The 19,493-nt window shown below is 35.0% G+C and overlaps 1 protein-coding gene across 1 annotated transcript in view; it reads right to left on the reverse strand.

Annotated features, from left to right (window-relative positions):
• The window catches only part of LOC138307114 (fibrillin-2-like), a 58,870-nt gene that overhangs the window by 29,869 nt on the left and 9,508 nt on the right, over positions 1-19,493 (reverse strand). The window contains exons 16-49 of the mRNA XM_069247744.1: positions 18,910-19,181; positions 18,317-18,436; positions 17,833-17,946; positions 17,384-17,500; positions 16,731-16,961; positions 16,056-16,175; positions 15,628-15,741; positions 14,846-14,965; positions 14,283-14,396; positions 13,891-14,004; positions 13,399-13,512; positions 12,789-12,902; positions 11,357-11,473; positions 10,924-11,037; positions 10,286-10,399; positions 9,918-10,031; positions 8,587-8,706; positions 8,055-8,171; positions 7,728-7,841; positions 7,396-7,512; positions 7,112-7,228; positions 6,836-6,955; positions 6,275-6,505; positions 5,659-5,778; positions 5,226-5,342; positions 4,434-4,547; positions 3,749-3,862; positions 3,126-3,239; positions 2,621-2,737; positions 2,233-2,346; positions 1,531-1,692; positions 1,103-1,222; positions 547-660; positions 88-201 (exon numbers count right to left, since the gene is read on the reverse strand). Of these exons, the coding sequence (XP_069103845.1) occupies positions 88-201; positions 547-660; positions 1,103-1,222; positions 1,531-1,692; positions 2,233-2,346; positions 2,621-2,737; positions 3,126-3,239; positions 3,749-3,862; positions 4,434-4,547; positions 5,226-5,342; positions 5,659-5,778; positions 6,275-6,505; positions 6,836-6,955; positions 7,112-7,228; positions 7,396-7,512; positions 7,728-7,841; positions 8,055-8,171; positions 8,587-8,706; positions 9,918-10,031; positions 10,286-10,399; positions 10,924-11,037; positions 11,357-11,473; positions 12,789-12,902; positions 13,399-13,512; positions 13,891-14,004; positions 14,283-14,396; positions 14,846-14,965; positions 15,628-15,741; positions 16,056-16,175; positions 16,731-16,961; positions 17,384-17,500; positions 17,833-17,946; positions 18,317-18,436; positions 18,910-19,181 (4,379 nt within the window). The remainder of the gene's footprint in view (positions 1-87; positions 202-546; positions 661-1,102; positions 1,223-1,530; positions 1,693-2,232; positions 2,347-2,620; positions 2,738-3,125; positions 3,240-3,748; positions 3,863-4,433; positions 4,548-5,225; positions 5,343-5,658; positions 5,779-6,274; positions 6,506-6,835; positions 6,956-7,111; positions 7,229-7,395; positions 7,513-7,727; positions 7,842-8,054; positions 8,172-8,586; positions 8,707-9,917; positions 10,032-10,285; positions 10,400-10,923; positions 11,038-11,356; positions 11,474-12,788; positions 12,903-13,398; positions 13,513-13,890; positions 14,005-14,282; positions 14,397-14,845; positions 14,966-15,627; positions 15,742-16,055; positions 16,176-16,730; positions 16,962-17,383; positions 17,501-17,832; positions 17,947-18,316; positions 18,437-18,909; positions 19,182-19,493) is intronic.

Consider the following 19,493-nt stretch of genomic DNA (forward strand, 5'->3'; position numbering starts at 1 on the left):
CAGAAAAAGATTTACTTATACATGTACATGTATAGAGTGGCACAATGCATTGATGTAATAAAACTCTAATTTTGATGTAATCCTCACCAATGAAACACGTAGGTCCAACAAAGCCATTTGGACATCGGCAGCTATAAGATCCCGGTGAATTTACACACGTGGCGTTGTTAAAGCAGGGGGCTTCTACACACTCGTTTATATCTGTAATAGTTACAGGAAACGGTATATCGTGATGCAAATTGTGTGTTATTTATTCATTCCGTTGTGTTATTTATTCATTCCGTTGATGCAATGCTCTTAAGTTTTTGATGGTTGCGCTTAAGCGATATAATCAATATCTAAATGACCATCTAGATTGACCGTACACAAACTTTTACCAAGAATAAAACATACTTCCACTCAAATATTAAAAACTTATCTGATGGATAAATAAATTGATAAATCATATATGTGCTAGGAAATGCCCATTTAAAAGTTGAATTATAAAGCAACCGATTTCAAATGAGATAAAATTGTTCAAATGAGATAAAACTGTATCAAACTGACCATCCAGACAGGTGTCGCCTCTCCAGCCAGCCTGACAGCGACACGTATAGGAACCATTGGTGTTTATACAGATACCGCCATTGAAACATTGTTCTTTTTGGCACTCATCCTCGTCTGCAACGTAGACAATAAACCAGTGAAATATTTACGGCTCCATTGATGATAGAAGATTCGGATACTTGATTACTGACGTGTATGAATATTGATACATAAAACGCAAAAAAGACAAACTATATTATTCTTGCACAACAAGTGATAAGCGAACTACAGTGGTCTATCTATCCCAGCTATATATTCCGGACGGACAGAATTTATCTAATTAGTAAATAATCAAAGTTTTCCCCTGGTACTTGTATTTGGATTGTAAGTTTTCTGAGTTATGGCGAGTGCACTGTGATTATATGACAAATGAGATAAAAATAGAATAAAAAAAAATGCTGAAACAACATTAATTTCTCGATATTATTTTATACATATCTGTTCACTTTGTTTTACCTATGAGCGGTTATAATGGACAAATCCAATCTCCAATTAATGGAATACGTATGATATCTACCTTCCTGACAGTTCTTGCCGAGCCAGCCTTTCGGGCAATCACAAATATAAGATCCTTCTAAGTTACGACATGTGGCGCCGTTCTTACATGGATCAACACCAGGGGCGCATTCATTTGTATCTGCGTCATAAAACGTTAATGGATATCATTCAGATATTGAAAATAATCATAAAAAAGAAGTTAAAATGAGTACATAATTATATAAATTTCCTGTGCGTCAAAATTCTAAGACGCAATTACAGAATAGTAATTACTGACCAAGTTGAATTGGCTCTTTAACAACCTTAACACATTGGCTTTCGTATTTTTAATATTTTTTTTAAAATAAAACAGGCACCGAAAAATCAACCAACTTGCTAAACCATCAATATAAACCAATGTTTATTCAAAAATAATTTATGTATATTGAATAAAAAGTAAAAAAAAAAAAAAAAAAAAAAGGTTGATCTGAAGTCTAATTCGATCATAAATCTTACCATTTGAACATATCTTTCCACTCCATCCTTCCGGACAATAACACATGTAGCTGCCAACAGTGTTAATACACGATCCGTCGTGTAGGCAAGGATTCGAGTAACACTCATTAGTATCTAAAAGTTAACCACAGGAACAATTCAATAAAGCAGAGAGAGTATTCCATGATGCTATATAAAATATTCGAAAATTTTCTTGTACCATTTATTTAGGTAAACTGGTTATTGACTTTAGAGTATGCATGCTACTTTTCATATGAGTATGGACATATATATTGTTTTCAAAACTCCACTTAAAGTTTTGCAATGTTTAAAAAAATGATTAGGTTTTATCAATAAACGACATTGCTGTTTACATCAACAATGCATGCACAGAAAGTATGAACAACAATTATTCTTAATCTATTGTTTATGTTTTGCGCATGGCAATGTAGAATAATAAGTTTAAGGCAATTAAGGGGGAAAAATTCTATAGTGATTTTTGATACATATTCGCAAAAATATCAATTTCCAATCAAGGCTTTTTACAGAAAATACTTCGTTCACTTGACCTTTCATATACTCATTACGCAACATCCGAGATCGTCGCGTTTCAGTTCTCGTGTAATAACGCGAAAATTTGTATCTCATGAAAATAGAGCAGTTCACAGTATATACCTTGTCGACAGTCTTTTCCCTCCCAGCCCGGTGGACATCGACACTGATACGACCCAGCCGTATTGATGCATTTACCGTTATTGAGACATGGGTTTAGCAAACATTCATCCGTGTCTATAACAAGCAAAATGAAAGATAAACAATAAATTAGTTATAGGAGTGATACGAAAAGATTTGCTTGAGAGTGAATATTATTTAATTTATTTAATGTCAAACTTCAAAATAAAACCTGATAGAATTATTATCTTACCGGACATTATTAATACATGTTTTAAAACAGAAATCACGCATGGTGATACAAGGATAATCTCCCTTCTTTAATACATAGTTTTACAAAGTTCATGAACTGGATATAGTTAAAGGATTTATAGCATATTTGAATGCGTACCCGTCATGCAGTTCGTGCCTTCCCAGCCGGAAGGACACCTGCAGTAGTAGGAACCATACGAGTTGATACATGTTCCACCATTGATACACGGACTCAATCCCTCACACTCATTAACATCTGTAATGATTAAATGTGTCCAATTTTGATATCATAAAGGATTAATTTACAACACAATTGTTAAAAAGTAACAATGTGATATCTACCAACGAGTTTCTTTTATATACCGATATACTCAATTGATATCATTTAGTATATTTGCCACTTTTTTATTAACCGAGGGCAATACGAAACGTTGTAAATTCATGTATCATTGTTTTTACTGTTCTTTGTCTAAATCAAAATTTGTTAAGTGCATTAATTTAGATTTAATCTATAAAAAAGCAACGCGAAATTAGTATAACCGATCAAAAAGAGTGCTTCAAATCATTGCCAAAATTACTATTCTAAACTATGAATTAGTACAAATTCCTCAAAAAACATTAAAAGTTGATATGTAAAGACGTACCACTTTCACAGCGATCTCCGGTCCAGCCCAGTGGACAGAAGCACTGATATCCTCCAACAGTGTTCAGACACGTGGCGTTGTGAAGACACGGGTTGAACTGACATTCATCCCAATCTGTACGTGTAACATTGAAAAAGTAAATAGAACGAGGCTAATCTTATCATATTTATAATTGATCAAAATAAGAAGTGACCCCCAGGCAGCGATTTCTCAAAACGAAAGACTTTGAAGTTTTGTTTTCTTCATATGTAACCTTTGTATAACGTTTTGACTTCAGTTTCTAATGGGAAATCGGAGTCTGGGCATGTATCTCAAGTTCGAAGATTTTTTTTATAGGAAACACAAATTGTGATTGTAATGTGTAGAAACGATATACTCCATCACAGCATTACCTTTACGAGGACGAGCAAAAAGTTAATTACATAACTATCCATTGAATACCTATAAAGATCAAACGTTCCTGAAGGGTAAGCGTTTCTATGACAAAATGTGTATCTACGATGGAAACACAGTTACGGAGATAATAGTAATACCAATTTGTGAAAATGAATAATCACATATTCTCATGGCCTGTAATACAACGTCGTCAAGTATAGAATTATGAACAGAAAATGAATATTTACCTATATTACACAGACTGCCTGTCCAGCCGGATGGACATACACATGTGAATGATCCTCGCGTGTTGATACAGGTAGCGTTGTTATAGCAGGGTATCATATTACACTCGTTAAAATCTGAAAAAATAGATGCAGAATATAATCTTCATCACCATCTACAAAATCTTTATTACTTTCTACGTAATCTTCATCACTATCTACCAAATCTTTATCACTATCTACCAAATCTTCATCATTATCTACCAAATTTTCATCACTTTTTACCAAATCTTCATCACTATCTTCCACAGTTTCATCACCATCTACCAAATTTTCATTACTATTCAACAAATATTAATCACTATTTTACCAGAACCTGAGCACTATCAATGAAACCGTCATCACTATTACCAAATCTCCATCATTATCTACAAAATCGTCACCCCTATTTAACCAAATCATCTTTACTAATTATCAAATCTTCATCAATATTCTACCAAATCTTCATCACTATTTACCAAATCGTCATACCTGACTGTTCCACCTAATCGTCATTATCATCTACCAAAACTTCCTCGCTATCAATGAAATCGTCATCACTACCTACCAAATCTTCATTACTATGTCTCTACTGAATGTTATCGATGCTATCAGCAATAATCAGGGTATATTAGCGTAAATAGCTAGTATCAAATTAATATCAAATTACCAGTTTCACACTCGGGTCCGGTCCATCCATATTTACAAGTACACATAAAGGTGCCGTCCAGATCCTGACAGGTGCCGCCATTTCTGCACGGATCGTACAGACACTCGTTCTTGTCTGAAGTAGATATCAAGAAGGCACGGTTACTGTTTCGTTCTCAAAACATAATATTATACATTGCAAACCACCAAACCTGTCATGTACAATCATACCTGTCTATAAAGACCATCAAAAGATCAATATAAAATGGTCTTTGAAGCCATGTGGTCTTTATACATAGTTTAAATTGTGTTTAAGTAATTGTGCATTTGGGATGCTACGGAAGTGACCTTATCAAGCAGGTTGTTTTTATACGAAAGTGGTCGCTAAGGCAGGTTTGGCTGTTTGTGAACAATGTAAGTTAACAATGGAATACATGCAGGGACAGGTCTTGATAACAATTTGAAAATTAATTGAATGCCAAGCAAACAAAAATATATTTAAATCAAATATGGATTACATATACAATTCTAAACTGGAGTGCATAACTATTCATATTAACTAGTATTGCATATATGTATTTGTTCTATGTATGGCATATTGAATAATCTTCTGCACAGGGTAACTGACATTCATTTAGACATATATCTTCATTTTGAATGTATATACGGTAGTATGAACGCAACGAACGTGTTCTAGAGCGCGTTAGAAGTCTTATTGCGTATTCATTAGCATAAACCATGGTGAGCCATGCAACCACAGCGACGTAGTTACTCTCTATATTCCTCCTAAAATCTAATGTTAATAGATACTCACTATCTTTACAGTCTTTGCCTGTCCAGCCCATGGTACACTGACACGCGTAAGAACCGTCCGTGTTGACGCACTGACCATTATGTAGACAAGGTTGGTATAGCGTACACTCATTTAAGTCTGTAAGAGGCATTAAACTTATAAAATAGAAATGAACACGCAACATATCAAAATTTAACAAATGCATTTTTAGGACAATAATGTAGGAGAAAGGTAATGGAAACACACATAACATCTTTCTTATAAATGATTAAAAACATATGTTTGTCTCAATTTATTATTTTTGAGGTAGAAACGATATTGACGAAACATTAAAAAAGATTCTTTTCATTCGCTTTAACATAACAAAAAAAGCTTGAACCTACACCAAAGTAGACAAAATAAGTAAATTAAGAAAGCAAAGAAATAAAAGAATAACACCATATTTCAGGCTTACCTTGGCTGCAGTCAGGGCCTGTCCAGCCGGTGACACACTGACAATTGTATGACCCTACGGTATTGATACAATCCCCGCCATTCCGGCAAGGAAGAATCATTACGGAACATTCATCCACGTCTGAAATACATATGATTTTTTTCTTATCAGTATCAATTTCATTCTTTAATGACAAAAACAATGTCTAAGGGATAAGACATTGGCTATTGCTTATATAGTGGTTTCGGTCCCTACAAAATAAAGCACACCAAAAAATAACATTCATTAAAATTTAATTATACACAAAATAAAACGCCTCATCAACTAAGAAATTTGCATAGATGTTTCCTTATAATGCCAAACCAAAAAAGGAACTGCAAAGGCATCCATAAAGTTCATAGTATAATAATTTATATCGCTGGTGAATTTTCGCACAGGGTGTATATTCCCGAAAGCCCTTCGTAGTTTTTTAAATCGTTATTGACATGACAATGCCCTCTAAATTCGAGAGATATGATTTCGTTAACATCAGATAATCAGGAAATTTAGTGAAATTAAAACTCTCGCGAATATCAACAACTGTGATTAGAAACTATGTAATAGAAGATTCTAATGAAGGAAAGGAATTTTAACGTACCAGTCTCACAATTGTCTCCCGTCCATCCCAACGGACACTGACAGGTGTAGGACCCGAACAGGTTTATACAACTACCGCCATGTTGGCATGGATTCATGGTAAGGCACTCGTCGATGTCCAGGTGACAGTTACTTCCGGTAAATCCCGAGGAGCATTCACAACGATAGGATCCCTCCATATCGATACAAGTGGCAGCATTGAGACAAGGGAATTGTAGACACTCGTTTATGTCTGAAACAAAAAAGTCATTGTGTCATGTTGTTGTCTTCTCTATTTTCACATTTCGTAAATATTTTACTTTCATTTTGAATTGATCTCTATCGATTTCTACGAAATCAACTAGAATCTAGTATCATAGAGCAACGTAAAAATGTGCCAAACTAAGTACACTTTCAGAAAGATGATAAAATGTACTCCTAAAATATGGTCAAACCGCAACTGTTTACAACTCCAAAACCGAGAAAGCTAGAGGAAATATCAAGACAAGGGTTATTTGCATGTACTTCGAAAGCGCATAAATTATCTGTAGAACGTGGTTTTATCGATATTATCATGGCCTACCTTCCTTGCAGAGCTTGCCAGTCCTGCCCGGTGGACAAACACAATAGTAGGAGCCAGGAGTATTCCGACAGGTCCCTCCATTAGAGCATGGAGCGATCAACTCCCGACACTCATTTACATCTGTAGACAAACATGAGGAAAATAGACTTCAGACAGGAAGATGAAATTCAGTTCAAAAGATTTGTACTACATTTTATTAAACGAACACATAGATGTGAATTATGCAATTTTTATGAGTTTTGAGTATTTGCTTATACAACAAAGCGAGTGTCTTACCTTCACCGCAAACTTGCCCAGTCCAGCCACCCACACAGTTACACACAAAAGAGCCGTTGATATTATTACATGTAGCTCCGTTTAGACATGGATTTTGGAATCCACATTCATTGAAATCTAAAACGAAAAAAAAACCCAATAATGAAATATTGTATTTACAGTTGAAAATGCATTGTTTATAAAAGAGGTATAAGCATACGTATGCTGAGAGCAACAGAAATGTCAACTTAGTATTACAGTTTTAGTTAGTCCTATATAATCTATTATTAACCTGTTACACATACCTTGTTCACATTTAGTGCCGGTCCAGCCAGCAGGACAGCGGCACGTGAAAGATCCAGGGTTGTTGATGCACGTGCCTCCATGCATACACACAATCGAGGACTCGCACTCATTTAGATCTGTTAATACAGCATGTAACCATATAAGACAGTACAAAAGTCATATTTATCCACATATTAACCGAAATCAAATTAGAACTTTTTTAAATAGTTTAGTTTCGTATTTTTAAGTTCATTAAAATATTTGTATTTCGTACTGTGTCTGTATTAATGACAAGTGATATATTTCCTTTCGATAATGGTACAAATCAATTAATAAAACAAATGATCCGTACCTCTTTCGCAGCGATTTCCCATCCAACCATCAGGACAGTCACAGCGATAAGAACCAATCAGATTTATGCACGTGCCGCCATGACGACAGGGGTTTGTCTGACATTCATCCTCGTCTGTGGGGGAAAAATAAGGAAACAATAATATAAAATCATCGTTTGCACCTTCGTGTTCATTGCATCACTCAAATAGAAATTCCAAGTCCCCATTTCATCTGAAAATTCCGTGTGGAATGACTGTAACATTACAGAATAACTACATACATCGGTACCAAATGTTAGAATTATACATTCAGAGGTCGTAAAATGTTAAAAAATTATGACACTTACCTACGTCACAGTTCTGACCTGCCCAACCTTTGGAACAAATACAGGTATATGCACCCTCTGTGTTAACGCAAGTGGCACCGTTTTGGCACGGGGCAAAAAGTGAACATTCATCCGTATCTGAAAGGATTGTATATTAGAAACTTAAAATCTTAACTCAATGTTAAAAACAACAAAATATTATATATCATAAATAAATAATAATAATAAAAAGAATGAAATAATAAAACAAATCAATAATCCATGTTTAATAACCATAGGTCTCAGCTTCGCTTTTACTATATAAACGTCTGATATTTTGAATAAACATAATCAGTTTTGTAATAGTAGAAGAATCACGATAGTTTTTGCCCTGATTGCGCTATCGAAGCATTAAAATCGGTAGCAGTTACAAAATTTATGTTATTTTATACATTATCTTAATACGACCTATTAGTATTATTTCATCTACAAGACAAATGTCCGAAATTTTACTGATTCAGTTCGAAGTCCTAACACATTTTAGATCCTAGGTTAGGTCCCTTTCCGATCTTACCATCTCCACATGTGGGTCCTCCACGGCCTGGGAGACAGAAACAGTCATATGATCCGTTTGTGTTCGAACAGCTACCACCAAATAGACAAGGTTCTGCGAGGGATACGCACTCGTTCACGTCTAGAGCGAAAAAAAATAACATACGTTTAATAATATTGCACAGCGTTGTCATACAACTGATTATCGGTCGGACGTTAGATTGCCAATAGGCCAACAAAATTAGATTTGTAGGACGTGGAATATGTGGAGTGAATCAATTGGATTGGTTAAAAACGATTCAATATCGTTGATTTGCGGATGTATACACTATACAAAAGCTTTAATTGAAAATACATTCTGTGGAAAAACACATGATGAAATTAAAGATGGAATTACATTTGTATAGAAGATATATCATTATATTATCACACTTTTGTCTTTGATAATGAACGTTTTGCCCATGCGATATTAGTGTTGTCCGTGCCGTCATATCAGCGCCCGGGCTGATATCACATTATGACGTCATAATTTGATATCAGCCCGGGCTGATATCAGTTATCAGCCCGGGCTGATATCAGTTATCGGCCCGGGCTGATATCACGTCATCCGGGGTTTTCACTCCGGATTTTAGAGTTGCCGCTTCGATTCAGTTTCCTACAGACGATAAGTTGAATAACGGATACAATTTTCAATTTCAAAATAGCTCTCGGATAAACGTATTGAGAAAGATATCAGAAATCAGAAATAGTCTGTTTCATGATGATTTTACTGGAGATATTGTCTTAAGTAAGATCAGGTTGAAATGAGTTTTGTCCACAGTGCCGAAAACTAAGCATCGCAATTCACATAATTATAACACGAAAAGAATGTATTCGGTATAAATGAAATCAACGACATGCGTTTGTCAACAAGAAGAGACACAGGAATAAATTAGACAGTTTAATACGTGTAGTTTAATTTTCCCGTCGAATTCATAATTCATGTCCGTTGTAAATTGTTAAAAAAAATTTCTCTTTTTTTTTCAAAATGTGTGATAAAAAGGTTATGATATGTCAATTTTGATATCGCACCCTTTATCAGCCCTTGACCTGATATCAGCCCTCGGGCCTGCGGCCCTTGGGCTGATATGGCGGTCTCGGGCTGATAAAGGGTGCGATATCAAAATTGTCATATATAATATATCATTATAATATTATACGACTTTATTTCAAACTAATAATCGGCACTTCTGCCATACATTAGAAAGGCGCATTTAATTGTTATTTCATTGAGGTAGGTGACTAGCAATATGCCGAGTTATGTCGACGATAAACAGTAAAGCGTTTTACATACAGGTACCAAAAAGTAATCACCTTTAGAACAGTTTTGGCCTGTCCAGCCTGTTTTACAGTTACAGTAGTATGATCCTGGCGTGTTGATACAAACCGCTCCATTGGCACACGGCTTACGTGAACACTCATCTATCTCTGTAATCAACAAAACACTTTGGTTAAGTCAGGTTTGTTTTGTTTAGCGTTCTATTAACAGTCTAAATCGTATGAAAGCCATTTTTGTTGGTGGACGAAAGTATTCAATGAACAAACTCCGCATAACATTTTTTTAAAAATTCATTTGTTATCATTTTTGGACTTACGTAAAATATCTTTAGAAAACTTTCAACGATACTTTTTACTTAACACTCATATTGTGTTCATACGGTGTTTTTAATTTGATGGATTACCTTGACTGCAATGACGTCCGAAATAGCCGAGGGGACAAGCACACCTATACGATCCAGCGGAGTTAATACAAGTCCCTCCATTCTGACAGATCTGCGTGTTACACTCATTGATATCTGAAACATAAACATAATTATCAACATTTCTGATTTCCTACATCATCATCACTTTCAGCTTTAATTCGTTCCAAGTTTTGATATACGTAACTAACTTAACGATTTATTCCCGAAAAGAAAACATGTTAGCAATAACTAAGTAATCTAAATATATCAAATTTTCTTTTATCACGATTTATTTATGAAAAAGAAATGTAATTATCTTTCAAAAGATACTCCCAAACAGTTCATTTTATTGCAAAATTGCTAAAACTGAATGTTACAACAGATCCCACGAAGAAATATATCTTTGTGATATAGTATCATCTATTGTTATTGCACACGTCGTGTAATTATCAAAGAAAGACTGCTCATTGGTTTCTTGAAATGTGCATGCTAACTATTTGTCATGGTGTTTACTCCGTTGGCAATTTTTACGTCAATTTAATTATTTTACAGCTTTGTTGTGTTGATGAAAGTGATCGGGGATTTTTGAATAATTAATCTTATTAGAATATCTTTTTAATTATTAAATTCTAACCTACCTATGCGGCACCGTTGACCAGTCCAGCCTGGATCACATTGACACGTGAAGGATCCAGGAGAGTTCACGCACGTGCCGTTGTTATCACACGGGTTCATCACGCACTCATTCACATCTATCGAATACATAAGTGCACAATCTTACTAAATATTGAATACATATCAAAATATGTCGCCAAAACATAATGAATATAAAAGTTGTTTAATGGTAAGAGCTCGTAAGACATTGATCACTTAATGGTAAGAGCTCGTAAGACATTGATCACTTAAGTCAAGACTGATGAGAACTGTACGAACGTAAGAAATCTGACATGGAGTAGAAAAGCAATGATATGACAAATATATTAAGTGAATATGATATATATATTTAGTGTATATGATATACATATTTAGTGAATATGATATACAGTGTATATCCTCAGAAGAGGTGCTTACCTCCTGCACACAATTGACCGCTCCAACCATCTCCACACTGACAAACATATGACCCAACCGTATTGATACACAGGGCGTCGTTCATACAGGGGTTACTGAGGGAGCACTCATCGTCATCTACAAAGTTATACAAAATTAGAAGATATTGAGGGAACACTCATCGTCATCTACAAAGTTATACAAAAACAGAAGATATTGAGGGAACTCATCGTCATCTACAAAGTTATACAAAAACAGAAGTCATTGAGGGAGTACTCATCGTCATCTACAAAGTTATACAAAATCAGAAGATATTGAGGAAGCACTCATCGCCATCTACAAAGTTATACAAAAACAGAAGTCATTGAGGGAGCACTCTTCGTCATCTACAAAGTTATACAAAAACAGAAGATATTGAGGGAGTACTCATCGTCATCTACAAAATCATAATAAAATCAGAAGATATTGAGGGAACACTCATCGTCATCTACAAAGTCATACAAAAATCAAAAGATATTGAGGTAGTACTCATCGTCATCTACAAAGTTATACAAAAACAGAAGTCATTGAGGGAGCACTCATCGTCATCTACAAAGTTATACAAAAACAGAAGTCATTGAGGGAGTACTCATCGTCATCTACAAAGTTATACAAAATCAGAAGATATTGAGGAAGCACTCATCGCCATCTACAAAGTTATACAAAATCAGAAGATATTGAGGGAACACATCGCCATCTACAAAGTTATACAAAATCAGAAGTCAATTGAGGAATCATTCATCGCCATCTACAAAGTTATACAAAAACAGAAGTCATTGAGGGAGCACTCATCGTCATCTACAAAGTTATACAAAAACAGAAGATATTGATGAAGCACTCATCGTCATCTACAAAGTTATACAAAAACAGAAGTCATTGAGGGAGCACTCATTGTCATCTACAATGTTATATAAAATCAGAAGTTATTGAGGGAGTACTCATCGTCATCTACAAAATCATTATATAATGAAAAGCTATTGAGGGAATACTCATCGTCATCTACAAAATCATTATATAATCAAAAGCTATTGAGGGAATACTCATCGTCATTTACTTAACTATATACAAAATATCACAGTGTTCATGATAATAAAGTCATGGGTTACTGAGGAAACACTCATGGCCATCTACAAAATTATAGCTATAGGGTGTAACATTAAAGTTTATTTTTTTACTGAAACTATTTTTTTTACGTTCCTGATCAAATAATGATTATATGGTTAACATCCATAGCGGTTATAATTCATATTTCTTATTCGCTCAGGGCCTTTTAGCTTCTCTGCAATCAATACATGTATATATGCCTTGTATTTCTATATATACATTTACTTCTTCAAACACACGGGGAAGCATTGCTAGGTACCTACAGATTTGAGGCATAATTTTTTTCTCAGTACATTGTAATAGCACCTACCGATTTCACAGTTCGATCCGTGATAGCCGGGCGGACAATGACATACATAGGATCCAGGGTTATCTTCACACGTAGCACCGTTAGCGCACGGGAATTGTAGACATTCATTTACACCTGGCAAATAAATAGTTTTCATTTTGAAACTAGAAATACGATATCGACACACTATATTTCATGAAAGACCATAACTCTAAATTATGAACAATGTACTGTTCAATCAGAAATACACAATCACTTTGAACAAAACACCGCGAAAAAGATGTATCTGAACACACCTTAGAAGCAGAAATAATATGTTCACATCTTTTCGAAGCAGAAACGACATAATCATATAAATTTGACCACATTGTTTGTCGGGTCCCTTTCTACTGCTCAAGTAGTATAACTGATTTCAATGATAAGGTAACGCCATTCGTGTCACAACTACCGTGATTCCTCTACAGCTACATAAATGATTATGTTAATCAATAAATGGAATTAAATCGTTTACCCATACAATCGAAGATATTCATAACATAAAATTATTGGTATTTGAAAAACAAAATATTACAAATGAAAATAACAAAACAATAATATGATAATGATGTATACAGTGTATATAGCTGCATACCTGAGGAACAGTTAAGTCCTACCCAGCCTAGTGGACATGTGCAGTAGTAGGAACCGAACGTGTTAACACAAGTTCCTCCATTCTGGCAAGGGGCAGCATCACATTCTGGAATGTCTGGGTAAGTAAAACAAATATTGTTGATTTTATTTATGTTGTTATTTTCACTAAATGTTCGAGAAATGTTAATATAGTTTCCTTTTTAAACAACGGTTGCTGATTTTAGGGTAAACCACATATTCAATAGCAAGCAAGGGCTATACGTTTATACATATTTATACGTGTGTATAGGTTAGGAATAGAGGACATGATGGATAATGCTAAAATGACGGTCACAGATTCTCAGCCTCAGCCTTTATCGATTTTTTCTATTTATGTTTATATATTCTTGATGTTGTGCAGAACGACTAAAGACTGAGAAAGTAAGAAAACATAAAGAGATATAAATTCAATTGCAGATTTTTGTAGTAAGTGATGGCTGTCTTTAATACTTACCAGCTCTACAATATTTCCCAGTGAATCCTGTTGGACATTCACAGTAAAACGATCCAAAAGTATCGAAACAGCTACCACCATTGGCACAAGGATTTGTAGCACATTCTTGAACATCTGAAATATGAGATACAACAATCTTATTATGTTTTGTTAACACACTAATCAATTATTGCAAAAACTACGTAGTTTTTATATTTTCCCCAAGATAAATATATCTTGTATTGGTAGAGTACCCTTTTATAATTAACGCCCTCGCATTATTCGGAACTTTTACAAACTTAGGTCAAACTTGCTTAATTCGAAGGTACGGTTAACTCGAATTTTAGTCAAGGTCACTCGATTTCGAGGCACCAGAGTTCTACTGAACGTTTTTTTTTGTGTTTTGTCATCACCTGTTTCACAGTTTGTGCCCATGAAACCCTCTGGACAGTCACAGCGATAGAATCCCTCCAGTTCCACACACTGGCCTTTGTTTTGACAAGGGGAGTCAAGGCACTCTGGTTTGTCTGTAAAGGAAACAAAGGATTTTGAAATAACTTATACATGGATTTCTTGTTTTCGTTATATAGTTATTAAGCGTTTAATGTTATGGAAATATACGACAAAAACCTAAGTGTATTCTAAACAAATCACGAATTTAATCTTTTTATCTTTGTTTTATTTTTATAGATTTTTTTCTCTTAAACATCATTACGCTATCGTATCAATTAATAATTTCATTTCATTTCAACCAATTTTATTGAATAAATCAAAAGGTTTGAGCAACAGGCAAGGACTATATAAGCAATAACTTACTAATCAAACAGTGACGTCATTTTTTACGTTATTGGTTGATAACATAATTTCTAAGCCAATGAAAATGCTTGTTACAAACAAAACTAAATTACTTCAGAATATCGGTTAAGCAATATTCATACACAAATCATCATTCAGTATGTCGTGTTCATGATATTACCTTTTTCACAGAATTGCCCAATCCATCCCTGATTACAGTTACAGCTATAGCCTCCGTCGGTATTGATACAGTCTCCACGACCTGAGCAGACGTTTATCATGGTATAACACTCATTGATGTCTGCAATGAACAATACGTTTGAAAATTACATTTCATTTCAGTAATACATAACTATAACTCAAGTATGAATATCTTTCAAAATTGTCCTTTCAATAGCATTTTAATATGTATAAAAATAATCGCAATAAAACTTCCGTAGAAGGCCAATCAAACCTACAGTCACGACCGTAAATACGTCCTCCTTTTTGTGGCGCTGAACTGACTGGCAGGCAGTTTTGCAAAGCTCCATTCCATACCATGAATGGCGATATTACGTTATAACCGTTCAGTGGTCCCGATCGTTTGTGTTTCGTTCGGCCTTGTTTCGACCCGTTCTAATCGCCAACCATAATGTACAGCAAAGCAAATCATTTTCCCGGCGACTAAATTTCACATTTTTATATTCTACGACATCTTTACAGCAGTTAAATATGGCGATGTACAGGTAAAACGCTCTGTTGTATTTCTAGTTGAATTAACGGCGTTAATAACAAATTACATCTTTGTGATCTCTTGTGAATAGGTATTGATTGTTACGTCATTATTTTTTATGTAAAAACATAATCAACGTTTTCTTTGTCAAGTAGAATTCATGGTTACAAACTCACATCGTCACAATCAATACCTACTAACAAGAAGAGATGAATCTTGAATACACTATTTCAGTAAAGGTAATAACTCACCAAGCTGACAATTAACACCTGTGTACCCAGGTAAACAGATACACTTGTAGCTTCCTCCCACCTCTTCACAGGTGGCGCCATTGTAACAGGGACTTGTGGCACACTCGAGCTCATCTATAAACAAAAGTTACAAACATTAAAATAATACACTTTTTAGTAAGTCAAAATGTTTTGAATTTAAAAAAAAAACCTGAAATATGCATTATTGCGTTATTAGATGAGGCTATGCACGCCTCATTTATCTGCCTTTAATTAAATCATATAGTAGTTCTATCTCTTTTGTTCTATCTCTTTTGTTTATCTCTTTTGTTATATCTCTTTTGTTACATTTGGTAATATGCAACACAAATGATAACTTTGAAATTCCTCTTCTGAAATAAGAATGAATACGACAGTTTGTATAAAAAAACATGCATATATTTGCCTACCGACGGTACAGTTGTCTCCCTTCCAACCTTGCGGACAGCGACATCTATATCCTCCTTGCGTATTGATACATGTTGCTCCGTTAGCGCAAATACCTTGATACTCTACACATTCGAAAACATCTGAAATATATAATTATGTATTTGCGATATTATTGGCCAATGTTTCCGCATTTAAAAGAATTACACAAAAGACAAAAAATACATATATTCCCTTTAAACATACAGAATGCGCCATACAACTGTATCGATGTCATATGGACAGCCATACAGAGGATTCTTGATTATTAATGATATAAAATATATCGTGAGGAAAATTCTGGAGATGAATGTTTAAAAGTTTATGATTCAAAGTTTTGAAATACGAGATAAAGTTAATATTTTTTCATATTGAGTTAATAAAGAACATGAACTACAGATAAATATTCGAATAAACTTAAGACAGACGCTGTGATGCGTCATCCGAAAAAAATATCATTCCTCTTCCAGGGACTAAATGTCCTCATGGTAGCTTATTTAATTCAGTCCGTTGATGATTGGTGTCAAAACAGATTATTTAAGGCATTTACATCAAAGAAATCGCTAAAAAGCTTTAGGCAAGGTTTATGCCTGACGCAACGTCTTTATATTATACGAATATTGCCGGTGTATCTAGGAATAAGGTGAATGGCATTTTACCTAATTCACAGTAGGTTCCTGTCCAGCCCGTAGGACAAACACAGCGGAATGATCCTTGGGTGTTGAGACAACTAGCGTTGTGTTGACATACGTTCAGTGTACATTCATTGATATCGACGTCACAGAGGTCTCCTGTCCAGCCTCTGTCGCACGAACAGAAAAAGGAACCCGGGATGTTGACACAAGTTCCACCATTTTGACAGATGTCGGTCTGCATGCACTCATTCACATCTGTGAAATACAAAACATTTAAATTTAATTTCAATACGGAACTTAGATTTATTAACAATAAGGTATCGCAAAAACATATAATAATACGGTATCGCAAAAAAAGACGGTTTCACAAGGAGTCGTAATGATAGGTGCAGTTTCAAAAAAGGAATATTTACAGAAACGTTCTCTATATTTGTAAATCTACCAAAATATTATGGGATCAAATTTGAAAAAAAAGACAGAGGCAAGCAACCCAATTTATCAAAGGAGTTGTTGAATGCAGTCATTAACCGCATATTGTAACAAGTATGTGAACATGTACGAAAAAGTTACTCTATTGATAAAATATATACACGGATACAAACATCATCAAGTATTGATAACACTTTTTTGTGAGGGAAATCCCGTTAAAATATGACTTAACACTCATAAACACATACCGAATTCGCAGTTTGTGCCCGTCCTTCCTGGTACACACATACAGATGTAGGAACCAGGAGTATTGACGCAGCTGCCGTCGTACAGACATGGACTCATCATATTACATTCGTTCGAGTCTGAAATGTTAAACATTACAACACTTTAAAACAACACATATTTGCGTTCTATTGAATTTCGCGCATTTTGCGGATGAGCAGGTATTGTAAACAGTAATTGCCGTGGAATTCTTATGAATGTGTAAATTAGACCCATGATATGTTAAATCTGGAAATAAAATCGGCATGAAAAAGCAGTGAGGCATGGAAATGCCAAATAAAGTCACTGCAAAAATAACTGTAGTTGTACTCATGTATGAGTATTTGTTCTCTTTACTCGTGTGATGAGAGTATGTTTCGATATGTTCTCCTCGCCTTCTTGTGGTAATTCATTGAATAGCTTTATTACATACCGTCTTGGCAGTGTTTTCCGGTCCATCCCATAGGACATTTGCAGTAGTAGGATCCCGGTGTGTTCTCGCATACTCCTCCATTCTGACACATGTTCACTTCGCATTCGTCCACATCTACAACAGGAACATCAGGATTAGTTATAGAATTCACCTTCAGACATAACTGCATTATAATTTACGCTTCTCTCTATGGTGTTTTTAACACAAGTGAGATGGTCGTCTGAGATCTTGTCTGGTGCTATAAAATATCACAATGCCCGTATTCATTGCTAAAGAAGATAAGGCTTTGTTTTGCGCCTTTCATACATAAGTAAAGGGAAACGTTTTTCATGAGAGTAAAGCAAACAGATTATTTGATGTGATATATAGAAATTTTGTATCTTCAAATTATTTCTTGTTAATGAAAATAATGATTGCTTGCGTCCATCATAATACTTTGCGAAAAGCGTTTTTATGAAGTTTTTTTATCTTAAAATATGTTTACCATATTCACAGAAGGCGCCTTTCCATCCAGGGGGACAGATACAGTTGCTTTTGCCTTGCTGTGTCGTCTGAATACATGTAGATCCGTGCTGACATCTGTTCAGCAGGCATGGAATCATAGCTGTGTAGGAATACAAATTAACATTATTATATAGATATAATGTCTAATCGTTTAATTTCGAGAGTAGAAATGTTCGCGCATTGTCAATTTTAAACCCTTGTTAATATTTCCTTTGTATTTGCAGGTTTTTGAATTTGCACAAATTACGTTGACCGAAAAAGAAAAAAGAAAAAAAAAAGACGTGAAACATGAAAAGGTGCACAAAATACACATAATTAAGAACCACTAGTAGTTATTTTCAACTTTTATATCTTAATATAAATCCATTCCAGTATTGATCTTGCGGTGACTTGATTTTACTAAAACGAATATTGTGATATAAATGTTTTAAGCTCTGAAAGTGTGAACTCCCTTGCCAGAAAGCTTGCTTTCCTAATTTTTCCAAATTTAGTTCGGGAACTGGACATAACCTTATCTGAATCAGCAGTTTGGCAAATATATCGATCAACGTTTTCTATTAACAAAGTACTTACTAAGTGAGGTAGTTGCTTCGGGGAAAGTAGGAGTAGTAGAGATATGTGGATGTTGTGAATGATCTTCCATTGTCCAGTTCGCTGGTTTCATGTTCGTCTTACAACTTCCGGTTTCAAGGAGTAGATTATCCAACCGGAAGTAGTCCTTCCCTGCAATTACCACTTTCGGTGCGTTGACCTGAAGGATGTCAACAGTTAGGCCGGCTAGACTCGAGGTATAGGCATGGCTGAAGTAGCTGCTGAACTTGATTGTCTTAGGTGATGTGTTGAGGCTAAAACAATGATTAGTATTCAACAGTAAACCATCCTCGATATTACAAGGGTTACTATCACTGTAGTAACATTCACCCCTGGACTGTGACATAGCAAAACTGAAGGCTCCGTCTGCACTAACGGATGAAACAGCAAGTGCATTGGCGTTGATTTTGTGGTTTTGAAATTTGGCTTCGCTCTCTGTAATCTTCATAGAATCTGCTGGCCTGTGACTGCCTTTCTTTTTGTCATGACATACTCCATGGGTAAATACGACGACAGTGATAGTAACCACTGGAGTATCGAGGACGACATTAAACATAAAATGGCAT

Source organism: Argopecten irradians, chromosome 14 (assembly GCF_041381155.1).
Source record: "Argopecten irradians isolate NY chromosome 14, Ai_NY, whole genome shotgun sequence".
Classification (NCBI taxonomy): Eukaryota; Metazoa; Mollusca; class Bivalvia; order Pectinida; family Pectinidae; genus Argopecten; species Argopecten irradians.